Source organism: Lutjanus erythropterus, chromosome 6, assembly GCF_056507025.1.
Source record: "Lutjanus erythropterus isolate fLutEry1 chromosome 6, fLutEry1.hap2, whole genome shotgun sequence".
NCBI lineage: Eukaryota > Metazoa > Chordata > Actinopteri > Lutjaniformes > Lutjanidae > Lutjanus > Lutjanus erythropterus.
This window is the reverse complement of record NC_139322.1, coordinates 12,245,939-12,262,840: the sequence shown is the minus strand read 5'-3', so window position 1 is coordinate 12,262,840 and position 16,902 is coordinate 12,245,939. Positions and strand designations below refer to the sequence as shown.

The following is a 16,902-nucleotide window of genomic DNA, read 5'->3' as shown; positions in this document are numbered from 1 at the left end:
TGGTGTGTGCTGCCAGTTTCCTCAACTAGCTGAGAACTCCACCTCATTTTTCATCTGAAACACTGCCGTCGGGACACACCACATCACAGCTCATGGGAAAAGTGGACAACACAAGTGTCACAGTTAAAGGTAGAGTCAGTTTGATTTGTCTGAACTGTTTGTAGAAGCACCAGACAGATGCCAGGATGTCAAAAAACAACGTTTTGAGTTGGTCAAGCATCCCAGGCACTTCAAAATAATGAGAAAGTGTGGAAATACAGGCAGAGAGCAGGGTCTCTGCAGATACAGCCACAAACACACACATCTATAAAGGAACATATCTGATGATTGAAAGGGATTATTTTTTTATCCAACGCTGTGAATTAAAGATTTAGTTTGACCAAGCCAGAGATGGTGATTGTTGAGCCAGTGTGAAGACAAGCCAAGATGATTTTGGTGAGTTTTGTTTTGTTTTTCTCTTGACTTTGGATGATGTGTTTTAAAGTGAGGAAACAAGCAATTATGAGTGCATCTTGATTCACTAAAAGAGAGAAACCTGAATTCAGAAAGAACATGGGTTTCTGCACCATTTAATAAGGAAAGTAGGTGTGAGAAAATTTCCTTTTCTTACACTTTGCGAATTTATTTTGTTTAATGGATATAGAGAACATAGGACATACGTAACGTAACCAACTCGCTGCTCAAACATATCGCCTTGCTGCGACTCGGGAGGATGGGAGGTGGTGTAAAGGGGACACACATACACAAATATACTGACAACTGCTGGTTCATAGGCTGATGACAGCCGGCCGGAAAATTTTAAGATGTCAGCAAACCCTGATTCACTCACCTCTCAGCCAATTTCTACAGCCAAGCAGGTAGAAAAAGGCATGTCTATTGTTTTGCTAGCTATTATGATCAGGATAAACATGAATAACTAGTTAAATTGCCCTGTCCATGAATCATACATCAACAAGTTCACTAATTTAACAGTATAAGACAGGCCTATTTAAAGTTAATACTTCTATCTCATCAGGATACTACAGTATTTCCAATGGAACCAAAAGTCCTGATATATGATTACATGTTTATTTATGGAGCCCTGTGGAATAGGCAATGCAAAATTCAGCTATAGGTTTAAGTAAATAAGAACCCAGGTGAGTGTGAACCCGGTGTCAAATAAACCGATTTGTCTGTCAGCTTATTAGCAGTGTGGCCACACTGCCAGGGATTAGTCTGGCCCAGGGCACTGAGCCCAGCAGTGACTGGCGCATGTCAGCCACCGTCAGGGAAATTGGGCCTAATTATGCATACGGCTGGCGGGTGCTGAAACCAGATGCCCCACGGCCAAACAGCCAACCTGAACATCTTCTCCTCAGTAGAGAGAGACTGAAGTACCTGCCAGAGTCCTCCAGGCCTGCTGAGGAAATCTCTCACTGACTTAATGAACTAAAATCTCTGGCAAGATACCATGCTGGGACCAAAGAACTACAACTGTAATAAAGTACTGCACACTCATCATGAAGGATGTTACACACTATAAAAAGAAGAAGGTGAATTATTCAGAAACAGATTAGGCAACAAACGTCAAATCTATGACACAGCTGTGACAAGGCTTCAATAAGTTTATGACTAACAAGTCAAAACTATTTCACAAGAGAATTTCTTGATTATATGGTTGATGTTTCTCAACATTTAAGGTTAGGCCTTGATTTTCTACAAATCCCAACATTTCACTGAACTAGCAAAATGACCGGGGTGTGAATGCCTGGACCACTTTTAAGGCAAATGCACCCAATAGCTGTCAAAAGATTACACCAAAAACCACACATGTCAACTTCATGGTGGCTCTAGATGAAAAGCCAGGGCTTCATCATCAGTAGGATTGATCCTTTAGGAACCATGAATACCTGTACAAACTTTCTTGGCAATCAATCCAAAAGTTATTTTCAGATAAAGCAACAAAAAGGTTACTGTTAAATGTTTGACGTAAGCAAGCAGTCCTCTGTTTTAAAAAAGGTGTGCAGCACAACTGAAACATGTTAATCTTGTTTCAGTCCTACAGTAAACAGCTCAAGTAAAAAGGAACAGAAAATACCGAAATGAAGAAGGCAAAATCATAGCTAATTTGCCAACTCGGTCATAGTGCACAGCCTTAACAGAGCCTGATTGAGACTTCACGGCTCATAAACACCATAGTGAGCATTTCACAGAGCAACTTGGTTGCACCAGGAGGTGTGAATAGACTGCATGTACCCACAGACTATGATCAGAGCAGTCAAATGGGCTCCAGCTGAATCAAAATGATGGGCATGCAAAACACCGGTGGCAGGCTGAAAAGCTAGGATGAATATAGAGGGAAAGAAGAGATCTGATGGGGCGAGAAAAGACAGAAAACACTTTCAATCACAGCCTGTCTTCCAACAAGCTGGCATTTCCCACACTGACTTCACAGCAGATGCCAGCGCACAACTACACAGATCTCAATGTTTCACACCGGCATCCCCTCAACATTTTGCTTGAGAGAGCAAGCTGATGTTCAGTTTCAACTAAAATCTTGCCGGATGGATGGGCAGTTATTTTCAGTTATGCTGACAACCCACTTCTGGAAATAGCACACAACTTCTGTCTGATCTAGTTTGCGCAGTTGAAGGTTTTGTGTACTGCTCAAGTTTTCTCACAAAATTCATCAGCAAAGTCATTTGTAAACTTTGACAGCCATTTTGACGTTTTTGTAACTGTAACACTTGTCACATGTCACACCTTATTATTGATGTGTTGCATGCAAGTGAAAGAAGGCGCGTTTCACAGTTACAGATTGTTGCCAGTCTGTTTAGTCATGCATGCTGAGGCTAATCCAGTTCAGAGTACTTTTCTATGTTTCTTTTGTATGGGCTGCACAAATATCAAAGCAAAAGGGAATACGATATTTTAAGATCTGGGTTAATTTGTTTCCTGTGTGAACACACTGAAGGCAGTGCCATTTTTCTGGCTCCAAGTACAACATGTTTGAAGTCTGGAGGTGGAGTGGAGGTTGGCGTGGACCCAGCAGGTGGGCAAGAGGACTGCTGAGAGCAGCAGAGTGGGAGAGAAAGGAAGACGCCAGCCAGCAGGGCCAGGCCAGACAGATGAAAATGTCTGGGTCGGCGGCTGCTAGCAGCCGGCTAACACACACACGTAGGCCTGCGCAGGTCGTGAAGGTGGCCCTGAAGTCTCCAGTCGTTCTGGTACCTCTTCCAACAAATGTGTTCAAAAACAGACACCACACAGAGAGACACACTGCAACCTCAGCAGCCTTATCTTTTCCATTTGTCCATTTGTTATTATAAGGTTTTCAGCAAGTGGGGTGAAATGGAGTTCACATAAACATGCACACAAAGACTCAGTAACTGTGTGTGGCTTCTCTTTTTATAAGCAGGACACAAACACATAAACAACACATAAGCAACTTTCTGTTTCTTTTAATACAGGAAGCACAGAAAGAAGGAAACTACACTGACAGTTTCTTTCTTAGCAATCAAAGAATTAATAGACACTAATGTGTCTCACTTGTTAAAGGGGTTGTCTGGATTATTTTGCAGTGGGGTTGTATGATGTAGTTCTCAATAGTCCGTATTACCTACAGTAGATGTCAGTCAGCACACCTCCAGTTAGGAGAAGCAGAGAGGACTACCAGCACTGAAGCTGTATTTAGAACATTTTCACTGCTTTATCCTGCTGTCGCTGAACACAGAAGTTGCTGGTCTAACGCTGCCTTGACTGGCTAATTTGTTTGTGTTACTGTGTGACTGTGGAGAATCTGAGCTAACCTTTTAAAGTACCAAAGTCACCCACCAACACAAACAAACTAACAGATCGATGCAGCACTATATCAGAAACTCCTGTGTCATGCAAGGAAAATTACTGATTTGCCAATTGAGTCTGGTGGCGCTGGACAGTGTTATTTGGCTTATAAAAAGATTATTTGGCTGCAGTTAATTATTATTTTCACTGTCAATGATTTTCTTGATTATTCGATTAGTTGTTCGGTATACAAAATACCAGAAAATTGTGAAAAATGTTGATTAATGTTTCTTAAAGCCCAAGATGTCCTCAAATGCCTCGATTTGTCCACAACCCACAGATACTCAATTTATTGTCATAAAAGAGTGAAGAAACTAGAAAATATTCACAGCCGAGATTTGACTTAAAAAAAATAGCAATTACCAATTAATTAATTTCATAGATGACAACTGATCGATTACTCGTTGCACCTCTAGTGCAAAGTGCTATTAAAATAATTGGTATTAGCATTATTGCATCCTTATAAGATATATTTTCTATTTCCGACAACTCCTAGAAAATGTTGTAAATGTTTCCTCCACAAATTAATCAAGAAACCCCTGACCCACTTGGATGAAAGCTATATTTAGCCTACCATCATTAGGTTAAAATAAAGATGGCTACATACTGCATGGAAACTACACTGTATTTGTCAGTTTCTGCTCCCTCCTACACACACACACATATGTGGAATTCATCACTGCTACCGAGTGCCTCTCTGCCTGCTTTCTCAGACTACACAAACACAGGCCGTAAACATAACGCGCAGAGCAGAGCATCCCAAACTCAGATGCTCCTGGAATGCTAACATGGTGGTGTTGGATTTCCCAGCTCCCACTGCTCCCTCTTGGGTTGAAGCAGCTACAGTTTCTTTCGGTTCAGAGGTCAACAATTGACGAAATGTGACTGCCAGGCATGCTGTTTGCCCAGACTTCAGCTACCTCAGAATGATCTGAGGCTCTTCCCGGTGCTGTAAAAGTGAAAGAAGTGTCCTTGTTAACGCTGTCTGCCTGCACAAACAGCAGGCAGTGAGACAGTTCGCCTGAACTTTGATAGCTACTATGAAATCCAGAGGGTGCTGGAGCCCCGCTGTGAGCCTGTCATCTGCAGATACACCATCCCGAGTCCTACAGTGCACCTTCACAGTCAGTGAAGATCCTAATAACAGAGAAGCTCCAGGGATATTTTGTTTTTAAAAAAAGGACAGCATGTGCTAGTTCTTATGCAGCAGATAGTTTCTCAGCTGACACCACTCTGACAGCATGGATCTGCTTGGGATGAGCCAGAAATTGTGGATGTAATGGCATGGAATGATCTGGAGTTGTGCCCAAGCCTCTTAAAATGCTAACCAAGCCATCGCCCTGACAGAAATGCTTACCTCGCTAGCATTTAAAGAGAGAAAATATATTTCAAGAGGCCTTTGTGAAGATCTTAAGCTGATCTTTATCACCAAATACTGCAAAGGGCCTACTTGTATTGGCCTAAATTAGTGTGATACTCAAAATAGGTGGTCCCATTCTATCCACATGACAGCTTAATTTTCTTTGTAAAACTAAAAAAGTAGAGAAAATCCTAAGAATGGTCTTTAGGGACTGATATGAATTTGAAAAGCCGTCATTCTACGCTTTGTCAGTGGGACAAAGGACACGGCTGTGAAGCTGGGAGACGAGCCCTCATCTGGCTAAGCTCTCAGAGCGTCTGTCCAGAACTCCATGCATTCCTCTGTTAATTTCCCCTCAGTGGGCAAGCACTCTCTCTGCCAGGGACTTGTCTTACCTCCGGTTTGACCGCAGCAGCTGCCTGTGTTTGGACAACCCGGGCCAGGAAGTGCTAGTGAAGAGCTCTTCCTGTAGACCTTTGGGATCAAAATGGGTCATGGGGCCCTAGCTAATGCTCTATTATAAGGAAAACACAGCAAATGCATGCCCTAAAATAGACACTAATATGGCCTATATAGTTCCAACACACAGTGTCAACTAACCAAGCTCACTTCTGCATCAACCACCACAAAGGTTACACCGTGACCTTCCTATTCGAGGAAGCCCTGCCTACATCATTTCGGGTGTTAATGGAGCACCACGGAACAAATGTTTGGGGCGGTGGCGGTGTTAAACACGCCGGGGTCAATTTCTATCCCATGGCAACCGCTGGGATGCAGCCTCCCAGGAAAAGCAGACATTCCGCAGAGCAGAGCTGTACAACTGCCTGGTTACAAAAACACCGCAAGTCTTGACATGCATCCCATTCCAATGCAAGAACGCCAAAAATCTAGAGGACACACACACACACACACACACACACACACACACACACACACACACACACACACACACACACACACAGCAGCACACCTTTAAGGAATAGTAATGAAGCTTATTAGGTGAGATCATTCATCTGCATTATAGCCTGCGGTTTAAACTATACAATAAACAGGTGGTTGTTTCTGACTCTCTCTGTGCATGTGGCCAAACATCTTACCACAACAACAGGAGGCACAACAGGTCTAACTGAATGACTGTTTATGTCACACCATAACACAAACAAACTAACAGATCAAGGCGGTGGTAGACCAGCAACTCCCATGTTCTGCGAGGTAAAAAGAAGGATTTTGCCAGGGGAGTCTGGCTGGTTTGGGGAAAGTGAGATTTGGCTAAAATAACAGTGGTTTCCTGTTGGAAAAGGCTGTCTGACCGCAAGATAAAGCAGTGAAAATACTCTAAATATAGCGTACCCCTAAACTGATATTGACTTTTTTTAGGTGACTAAAACACATATAGCTGCTGACTCTGTCCACAGCAGTACACTGCTTGGCTTCTGTACTTGTGCTCCTTTTTACTTCTCCACACTGGGGGCGTGTCAACCAGCTTCTACTGTACGTAATACACTGACTATGGATAAGTTGGTCGGTTAACTGTTGGTTGTAGTGTCAACATGTAGAGAAGGACATGTATCCCTCTCTACATGCTGACATTACAGCAAACAGGGGCTCAAATTTGCTGGAGACAGATCCTCCAGATCAAATCTCCTCTGACAGGATTACACGCCTACACTTTCTAACAAAGGATGATGAAAAGGTTACAAAGCAATTCTGGTGGACCGAAGGAAAAGGAAACACAGACACCAGTGGACAGCCTGAACCACTGTAGTAATTTACCGTGCCGTCCTTAAAACGTATTGACATTTTGATTATGCAAAGTAAATCAAATGTCATAAATAATAGCAACAGTCCCCCAGGGTGCCCTGCGGTCACTAATCCTGCAGCTTGTTATACTCTAAGACGCTGTCCTCTTGTAAGCTCGGGTGTCCAACAGGCTTTTTAAGTCTTTGCAGGCCTAGTTAATTCATTTCCTGCAAAGTCTAGCCAATAATTTCCCAGAGCTGCTATCATTGCCAAACATTGATTGCTCAAGTCAGAATAGATGACACAATGGGATCTCCAGTCCGCCCACAGATCTGTGAGGGAGAGACAGAGCCGGGCTTGACTGCATGACATCTCTGAATTGGATTTCCGATTAGAAGGGTTTAATGTAATTACCTTGAGTACATTGTGCAGTCTGCTCTAAGTAACGCAGCGATGCATCACCTAAAGCTTCGTCATAACACTTGTCCATCAAAGGAAGGTGGCTGGCACAGGGCTCCCCAAGGAGCAATATATTTTGATTGACATGTGCTCACCTGCATGAGCTCAGCATTAAACTAATGGTACAGTGCAGCCACTTGTAGGCCTCTTGACATGCTCTACTTAGGCTGGCTGCAACTTTTATTTTAAAAGGGATAGTTAAAAAAAAAAATCAATGTCAGTTTAGTGTACACTATATTTAGAATATTTTCCCATTTTACTCTGTTATCAGACACACTTCTCCAACAGGAAACTGCCTTTGTATAAATGGAACATTGCTCCCTCAAAAGCCACCATACTCCTTTGGCAAAAATCAGTATTTAACCTCACAGAACACAGAAGCTGCTGGTCTACCACTGCCTCGATTTGTGAGTTTGTTTTTGTTATTGTGTAACTTCGGTGTTTTAAAGGGTTACCCTGGATTCTCCAAAGTCACAAAATAACAGAAACAAAAGAAACAAACTAACAAATTCAGGCAGTGGTAGACCAACAACTCCCATGTTCTGCAAGGTAAAATTACTGTTTTTGGCAAAGGAGTCTGGTTGAGTGAGAGAGAGCAATGTGTGGCTTATATAATGGCAGTTTCATATTGGAAAAGGCTGTCTGATGACCAAGTTAAGCACTGAAAATATTCTAAATATAGCATATTTTTAACTGATATTGATTTTTTAGGTGGCCCTCTTTGTAGGAGGATAAATATGTTTTACTGCTGACCCTGTCCACAACCCTACATTGCTTTTAAGTGCCTCAATCCCTTTACAAACTATACTATATACAAACTACATTTCCCTTTTATGTATAGGCAGACATATAGATAGCAGTCTCTGTAGCCTAAATTAACAGGACCTTCTCAACAACAAAGCTGTTCTTTTCTGTCTTTGTAGGTCTTCATATTGCTTACAACACAATGTCTGTCTCAACTGTGGATGCATGATGAAACTGCATCATATGGTTTCAGACAATATCTTTCAGCCCTGTGAAATTCAACAGTCCTGTTGTTGTAAGCCTATAATTCAGATAACATCTGCTGCAGGACAAAATGAAACCCAGAACTTATTAGATCTACAGTGCTATATTGCATCTTTATTATTCAATATTACCCAGCAGCCCTCATCTGCACACAGTTAAAGGGATGGTGCATTAGAGGAAGGCCAGGCTGCCTCTTCATAACACTGGGAGGAATCCGATGCAATCTTATTTTATCAAAAATAGTCACCATGGAGTGGGGACTCTGGCTCATTACCAATGTCTTGACCAAGATCTGTTCTGAAGACCAAATTGCAAATTAGAGCGGCAACAATTAATTGATTAGTTGATTGAAAGTTAGTTGTCAAGTATTTTGACAAGTGATCCATTGTTTCAGCATTTGCTGGCTCTAGCTCCTTAAATGTAAGGGTTTGCTGATTTTATTCGTCATTTATGATAGAAAATGAAGAGACTTTTGAGTTGTGGACTGTCAGTTTGACAAAAGAATCAAATTGAAGAGGTCACTTTTGACTCTGGGAAATTGTGACAAGTATTTTCCACTTTTTTTGGCTATCGAGGTCAAGAAAATAATCAACAGATTAAATAATATTGAAAAGAATCATTAGTTGCAGCCCTACTACTATACCACTACAGTATGTGCACATGTGGTATGAGGGAAAGGATGACAGTTACTGTATATTGACTAACCTATAGTTTGCTTTCGCATCTTAAAATCAGAAGTCACAGCTAATAAAAGGAGCAGCACTAAAAGCACTGGTGACAAGTAAATGCCTCAACAGAGCAGCTAAACCTTTCAAACCATGCATGGCAGATTTTTAATGGATGTGGAAAAACCACATCAAATGTTCATCTCACCAAGGACTTCCTCCTGTAACCACTGATGGAGGTGAAATCTGCCCATGCTTGCAAGGCACAACATTAGTATCAGCTACCATCCAAATACTGGTACAATACGCAAGTGGCTGGTAGATTTGCTTCACTTACCAGCCAAAGAAACTGGTGATCTATTGAGTGACTGGTGAAATTTAAACATTCACTAGCCAAAAAGTTAATTTTGCATCCTGCCTACATTAAGCACGTGAAATAAGGAAAATTAGTTAGTTAAAAAAAAGATTTCCAAACAGGAAAATAATGCTGCTTGAAAATGAGTCTGGCTCTGACAACTGGCTTTCTCCTCCACCAGTGAGTATGCAAGTCTAGACTGCATGTAAGCAATTAATAATACATCCGTGTTAGTTTTTAAAGAGACCGTGGGCTGTTCTATTGCAGATTTCTGTAGGTAAGTTGCACAATAATGCTACCAGGCCGTTTGTGCACATTACAGTACAGCTGGCAGGGACACACAGAGCTGGGAGCTAACAAAGAAGCAAGCCACTGCTTCTGCGCTGCACTGCTTTATGTTGTTTGTTTGGCAGTGCCAAATAAAGCATTACTCTGTGTAAGTAGTAAAGAATATTCAAGATATTATACTACGAGACATAAGAGTGAATGATATCCCACATTATTAGACAGGGACAACAGTGCTGGCTGTCTCCCATTCAGTTATATACGCATGTTCCTCCCTGTTCCAGATCCTACCTGAGCAGACTAGAGAGCGGATGAGAGGAGGCGCCGTGCCCGCCGCTGTTGACGCTTCCACCGGTCCCAGACGATCCGCTGCCCGTGCCAGCGGACTGTCGCTTCCCGGATAAAAGCTTCTCCACCGCGGCCAGGTTTCCCGTCCGCGCCGCTTCAAGAAGTTCCTGCTCCTTCCCCATCGCGGATCCCAGAGAAAACCAGAGGAGGCGCGGGGAAGAGGAGAAGAAAAAGGGGGGCTTGGTTGCGGGAGTGAAATTCCTCTATGCGATATCCCCCCCCCTTTTTTTCCCTCAAGTTATTTCCTCAGTGCTGGGAACGAGTGTGGCGAGGAAACAAAAGCTCCCTCCGCGGCTGGATCCGTCCGTACCGATCCACCGTGCCGCCGGAGCTCAGAGGGGGGAAAAGTTTGGTTCAGCAGCACGGTACCACCATCGAGCAAACTTCCTCTGACCAGTCCCCTGAGCCTCGTCCGTCACTTCCTCGAAACTGCCCTTTCTTTCTCCATCTCCAATCCGAAACCCTTCAGTCAGACACACACATGCACACACACACACACGCAAGCCCTAAACACCCCCGCCCTAGCTGCTTCATACAGGAGGTGGATGGGCAAAAGCAAGATGGCGCCCGGGTTACTCTGAGGGCAGAGGGGTCGGATTATACCCATCCAGTGCTTCAAAGGTCTGTTTTAGAGTCACCTCAAGAGTCCACAGCAAATTCTCTAACCAAGCCCTTTAATTATTTACTGTTATTAGTCACTCATCTACACATCATCTAAACTATAATTGAAGTTAGAATTCAGAAACTTTATGTTAAAATATGCCATACCACCAATTTTAACTAGTGTGAACAAGCTGATAACCATGGAAACTAAGGTTTTAAGTTTCCTTGACAATACCTAGGAAGTGTTATGGGAATTTATATCAGATTCCCTCATGGGTGTGAACAGGAACATTTCATAACAACTTATCAGGTGACATAAACAGTCCTATGAGTGATAGTTAAAGTTAAGAGTAGGGATGATTGTCCAAACTGTGATTTATCTGGATGTTGTAACGTTGTTTGTGCCATAAAGGGATAGTTCACCCAAAAATGAAAATTTAGTCATTATCTACTCGCCCTCATGCTGATAAAAGGTCAGGTTTAGTTTTTTTAGTCCACAAAACACTGCTGGAGTCTCTCATGAAATCAGCGTTGCAGACTCTTCCAAACAATTGAAGTGAATGGTTGTGTCAAATGTAAAAAAACAACAGCAGCAACAGCAAAAAAACCCCATAAACTCCCTCCAAGTCTCCTAAATGCAATGCTGTTTTCCTGTGAAACTCTAGCAGTATTTTGTGAACTAAAAACCTAAACCCGGCCTTTAAGTGGCATGAGGGTAAGTAGATATTATGACTGAATTTTCATTTTTGGGTGTACTATCCCTTTAAGAGTAGAGTAGAACTGATATATCAACCAATGTCAACCGATATTATTGGCTCAATATTGGTCTGTCAGAGCTGCATTGCTACCAGTATATATATGTTGTCGGATATACACCTATCTGATTTTTTTTAAAACAAACATAATGAAGATTGTTTTTATTTGTAAGCATTATAGACAACATTTTATGCAAATTTGGTCATTTTTCTTAAGTCGGACTTAATATATATATATATATATATATATATATATATATATATATATATATTTATATATATATATTTGTTGTTTCTGTTTGTTTCTTATTCATAGATGTTTATAATTATTAAAAATACAGGTTAAAGTTTACTCTTTCAGTGCCCTGATGGACAATAATGTTTATTATTAAAGGTAGAATCAATATGATTTGTTCTGTTGTTCTGTTTGTAAATGCATCAGCAATATAGTTGATTGTTGAGTCTCATTCTCAGGATGTCAAAAGGTGACATTGTGGGTTAGGAGGGCATCCCAAGCACAGCAAGATAATGAGAAAATAAGGAAATACAGGCAGAGGGCAGGGTCTCTGCACATACAGCCACCACCTCACATTTCTATTGGGTCATACGTGATGATTGAAAGGGATTATGTTTTGAGTCCATACAGGAAAATGTTGCATACAATGCCTTTATACTGTAAAATATCCTGCCTTCATTACACATCTTTCTCAAAAGAATTAACCACGTTTGAAGGATCGTTGCAAAAAATGTGTTTCTGTGTATATACTGTCTGCTGTATATTGTATTTTGAATAAAGAATTTCAATTGATATATTGATATCAGAATTTTTTGTCCTTTATGTTGGTCTCGGCAGCAGCCCCAAAAATTCAGAATCAGTCGGGCCCTTCTCAAGATTTAACTTATATGGGAATACTGCGTTTAAAAAGTTGTTTACCTACAGCTGAGGCATAAAAATACACAATAATGATATTGTTTAATGAGAATATATTTGATAGTCGTCTTCTTCTGCTGCTTCTTTGAGGTTTTATGGCGGTTGGTATCTATATGAGTTGTATTACTGCCACCTACTGGATTGTAAAAGCTTTGCAGTACAAACTATTTTCACTGTCCACCCAAAGTGATTCCATCAACAACATATCTATTCTATAAACCAAACCCAATTGTCTGAGTTAATTCCCTCAGTGTAGTATCTAGATCGTCTCCAGATATGTCCATAATATTAAAGAATGTCCTTGCAGCGTGCTCTGTTTGTTCCTTGCTGTCAGTGTCTATAAAGTTCGTTCAAAACAGGAAACGGAAATCAGAGTACTGTGCTAACAACAAGTACAGCAGACTTGGACGCTATCATTCCCATTCTGCTCTTTGGATATGCTTAAATTTAGTTCACTGTAAGTGCACTGATATTAACGTGATAGGTTAGTTTAGCTACCTTACTTGCTAACGTAAAATTATAGCTGCTAACTCGCCAGTTTGTCAGCTAGCTAACGTTAGCTTACTTCCACCGTTAGCTTGGCTATTGCCGCTGTTTTGTTGACGCCTAGCTGCAGAGAGGGTAGGTGCATGTTGTATTTGCATTTCATCTTTTTTGTGATTATTAACATAAAACCGTATACCCCTCGTTGAACCTAAAATAAAAATGTTCGTCGTGTTACGTCAGAAACTCTTGCTGGAAGCCAAACTGATAAGTATTAGTATATGCATTAGCCGAACTGGGTACTATCTAACCAATTCAGTATCACATTACAGAATCTGAAGCTGTCAGACCGCGTCGGAGGGACTGAGTGATTATGGCCGACCCTGCACGGATCAAAGCTGAGGGTACACCTGAGAGAGCATCGTCCTCCAATGAGGACATTCCTACTGTCAAACCAGAAGAGGCTGAAGATGTTCAACCAGCCACAGCCAAACCTGCAGATGAAAACAAAGAGTCATCCTCGCAAGATCAGCCCAAACAGGAGCTTAACGCTAAATCTGTGAGTTCTGGAGAGGAAATCAGACTTAAAGAACATACCAAAGTTTTCCTTACAATAATTACTAACTAAATCACAAGGGCTTGGTATCCCTTGTATTTTTTGATGCTGTTGCTGATATGATACGTAGCATTTCACAACAAAAATCAAACATCTTAAATGTGAAACGTTAGCCAAACTGAAGATTAAAAATCTGAATTTGGAGTAAAGTCAATATTTGAAAAACTAAAATGCGACCCATCAACAGGCATAAGAACCCCAGTTACTCAGATGTTTTCACCAACAGCCATAAAATAAAACTCAAATGGGCAATGCATAATATCAAACAGGCATGCAAACAAATTTTAACTTTTGAGAAGCTGGAAGTAGCAGACTTTGCCTCACATTGATAATTAATTATCAAATTTGAAATCTGTTTTGTGTGGATAGAATATTTGATAAATGGACTGTTTGTTTCAGCACTTATAGCACTGTAAATTAATAATTCATTATATATATACATTGCCTTTCTTTCACTGTTTTAATATGAAATAGGTCAGACACAAGAATAATGTTGATAGTCAAGTAACCTTAAGAAAATAAACAAACAAAATGTGGAATTTTATCCGCTGAGTATTTACATGAACATTGCCTCTAAAATATTAATGTGTTTAAGTGGTATTAAAAGTGGCATTTCATTGTTATTAGTGGCTCTAAAGTGGTTTCTCTTCCACTGTGAAGGAAGTAGCAGCTGTAGAAGACGAGGAAGAAGGACCCTCCTCTGGCCAACCTCCTTCTAAGAGACTGAAGGTGGAACCAGAGAAGAAGAAGGAGAAGCGCCACAAGGTTGATGAGGATGAAATACAAAAGATGCAGTAAGACTAATTTTTCTAATAGAAAACAATTCTAATCCTAAAAATACTTGTTGAAGTCTCATCCCAGTAAACCTCACCATCACCACCCCTTTTTTCCCTTCTTGTGTTTTACAGGGTTTTGGTGTCGTCATTTTCTGAGGAGCAGCTGAATCGCTATGAGATGTACCGACGTTCTGCCTTCCCTAAGGCTGCTATTAAGAGGGTAAGCTTTTATTAACATGGACCATGTTTTTAAATCTCTGCATTACTGCATTATTAGCTTCATGTCCCTTTTCTCAATTTCTAGCTGATCCAGTCCATAACAGGATCATCAGTGTCTCAGAACGTGGTGATTGCCATGTCTGGTATTTCCAAGGTTTTTGCTGGAGAAATCGTTGAGGAAGGTGAGTACAAAACGGTGATCGTTCAGACCAAATGAACCAAAACATCTGAGTAAATATAACATGTCATATTGTACTATTATGTATCTGAATACTTTGTCTTTCTCTTTACAGCATTGGATGTTTGTGAAAAGTGGGGAGATACACCACCGCTTCAGCCCAAACACATGAGGGAAGCTGTACGGAGGTTGAAGAGCAGAGATCAGATTCCCAACTCCAAGTACAAGCACATCCTCTTTCACTGAGACACCCTTTAATGGGGATCATGGACAGATAAAAAGAGGTGGTGCTATAGCCTGGGAAAACTTGTCATGAAGCCTCGGTAGCCATACTGCAGCCAACTAGACACTGATTATTCTCTAAGAACTAAGCAGACTGAAGGTTGATGACTGTAGTATTAAAGGATGGTCAATACTCAGACCTGATATTAACCTCTACTTGTTAAGATAAATGCTTGATACAACATACAGTCAAAATGGTGTGAAGTTATATGTAATATGGTTGTAAATACAGTATGTTTTATACTTGAAAATATGTAATGTTTCATTCTTGTTCCTCGGTTACTTTAAAGAACCTGTGAACTTTAAAGAAGCGACGTTGGTGGTGGGAAATTGTGATGCCTTTAAGTTAAAATGGTTTGAATTACAAAACTGTTCTATTTTTGTTTCTTTTTATAGCTTTTCAAGCACACATTTGATACTCAACTGACTGACATTTCATCAACTGTTTGGATCCTTTTTTCAAATTATAAAAGCGCCATTTTGAGTAGCTGACTTTCACATTACTCACTCCATCAGTATAATATATGGAACCTTTATCTAGTTTAACAGTAAAATTGTTTCAGACAAAGTTTGACTAATAAGTGACTTTTTAGAATTGATGCTATTTGTCTCAGTATTTCTTTGGAATTATTTTATATAGGAAGTCTGTATTTTATTTTTGGCATTATTGGGCAAAAGTTCTGTAATAACATTTAAGCATCAATGAAATTCAAGTCAAGAAAACTAGACTCCTGCTCCTGTTTTCAGAAAATCCAGCCGTTGATGGGAGACTTTGGCCAATCACAGATCGGTTAGACAGTCGATTGAGTCTCTCTCAAAACTTCAGTATTTCATAACCTGGGAATGAGACTCAACTGTCAACTGTCTTTCTCCACAATTACTCACTGCGCCTTTAAAGTCAAACTATGGGTTACACAATTAAAATCACTGGAGTGAGACTTGACAAGTTTCTGTATTTTTTTTGGAGGGGTGGGGGGGGGGTTGGGCATGGATGCAATAGATGATTACACAGAAATATGTGTGTCTATTAAAACACAAAGGCACAACTGAAATGTGTTCAGCAATTAATCATTTATTCTTTCACTTTTAAAATATTTTCCACATACTAGCTTTGGTTCACAGAACCAATGTTATATTAGTCTCAATGAAGTGATAAAGACAATACAAAATTCAATGTAACTCTACACAACTGACAAAAATACTGTCCACAGGCTCGCCAACATTTGCGCCACTTCGGAAGATTTTACAAGGACTCCTTTTGTAATCCTTTGATGTGATTTACATTAAACAAGTGCAATTTCCAGTGAATTTATCACACAAGTGCAAGTAATTCACAAGGCATTAACTATACACCACTTCAGTACATGCATCTTCTTTCCAGTGACAAACGTTTTGCCAGGACAGTTTAATGACAAGAGAGAGAGAACAACACTCGCCTTAACTCCGTCCATCTCCTCCTGTTTGCATGGTTGTGAGCAGATGGAACTCAGAGCACCAGTTTGTCAGCAGAGTAGGGATGCTACTTAACACTGAGGCCTGACTGAGGAGAGGGAAACTCGATAAACTGCACAGCTACATGTTGCATCCGGCTCCGGAAGTTAAATTTTGTACCACGGTATGTTTGTCTACTAAGGCCATGCAAAAACATAAACACCAAAAGCTGAGAAGATCACAACTATGAGTGATACTGAGGTTAAAGGGCAGTACCTCTGCTTTATTACACTGAGTGAGGATGTGCTGAATACACATGCAGGTGAAAAGAAACCTTATCATTTTTCTTTGATATTAGTCACTTTAAAAAGTGAAGAATTCCACAAAAGTGTAGTGTTCTTTTTCATGTTTTTGGTTACACCAAAGCTCTTTCTATTGCTTAAATATCTTACATTCCTCTTTCAGCAAGGAAATCTGTCATTCATAGCTTGCAAGGCAACCAAAGTTTAAAATAAGAAAAAGAAAAGTTAAAAATAATGTTTTGAATGGGAAGTGCTCTGGCAAGTTACAGCCACCAGGGGTCTCC

General features: G+C 40.6%; 2 protein-coding genes across 4 annotated transcripts in view; one reads left to right on the top strand and one right to left on the bottom strand.

Moving 5' to 3' along the window:
- The window catches only part of anks1aa (ankyrin repeat and sterile alpha motif domain containing 1Aa), a 91,973-nt gene extending 80,916 nt beyond the window's left edge, over positions 1-11,057 (bottom strand). The window contains exon 1 of one of the 2 annotated variants that reach the window (XM_084720635.1): positions 9,986-11,057. In XM_084720635.1, coding sequence (XP_084576761.1) covers positions 9,986-10,164 — 179 coding nt within the window. In that variant the 5' untranslated portion in view covers positions 10,165-11,057. The remainder of the gene's footprint in view (positions 1-9,985) is intronic. The other variant, XM_084720636.1, reaches the window with a different exon arrangement.
- Positions 11,058-12,677: 1,620 nt separating this feature from the next.
- Positions 12,678-15,823, top strand: taf11 (TAF11 RNA polymerase II, TATA box binding protein (TBP)-associated factor). 2 transcript variants are annotated; one of them, XM_084720634.1, is made up of 6 exons: positions 12,678-12,788; positions 13,147-13,373; positions 14,091-14,224; positions 14,339-14,426; positions 14,511-14,607; positions 14,719-15,823. In XM_084720634.1, the coding sequence occupies exons 2-6, from the start codon at positions 13,188-13,190 to the stop codon at positions 14,847-14,849; spliced, it is 636 nt and encodes a 211-aa protein (XP_084576760.1). In that variant the 5' UTR covers positions 12,678-12,788; positions 13,147-13,187; the 3' UTR covers positions 14,850-15,823. The 2 variants fall into 2 exon arrangements, with proteins under 2 accessions (XP_084576760.1, XP_084576758.1); XM_084720632.1 differs by having other exon boundaries at positions 12,707-12,952.
- The last annotated feature ends 1,079 nt before the right edge of the window (positions 15,824-16,902 follow it).

What these genes read in the sequence shown, in the direction of transcription:
- taf11 (XM_084720634.1), top strand. Translation starts at nt 13,188, where the DNA reads ATGGCCGACCCTGCACGGATCAAAGCTGAGGGTACACCTGAGAGAGCA. An exon ending in AGGAGCTTAACGCTAAATCT is followed by an intron (nt 13,374 to 14,090) that starts GTGAGTTCTGGA and finishes TCCACTGTGAAG; the next exon opens with GAAGTAGCAGCTGTAGAAGA. An exon ending in GATGAAATACAAAAGATGCA is followed by an intron (nt 14,225 to 14,338) that starts GTAAGACTAATT and finishes TGTGTTTTACAG; the next exon opens with GGTTTTGGTGTCGTCATTTT.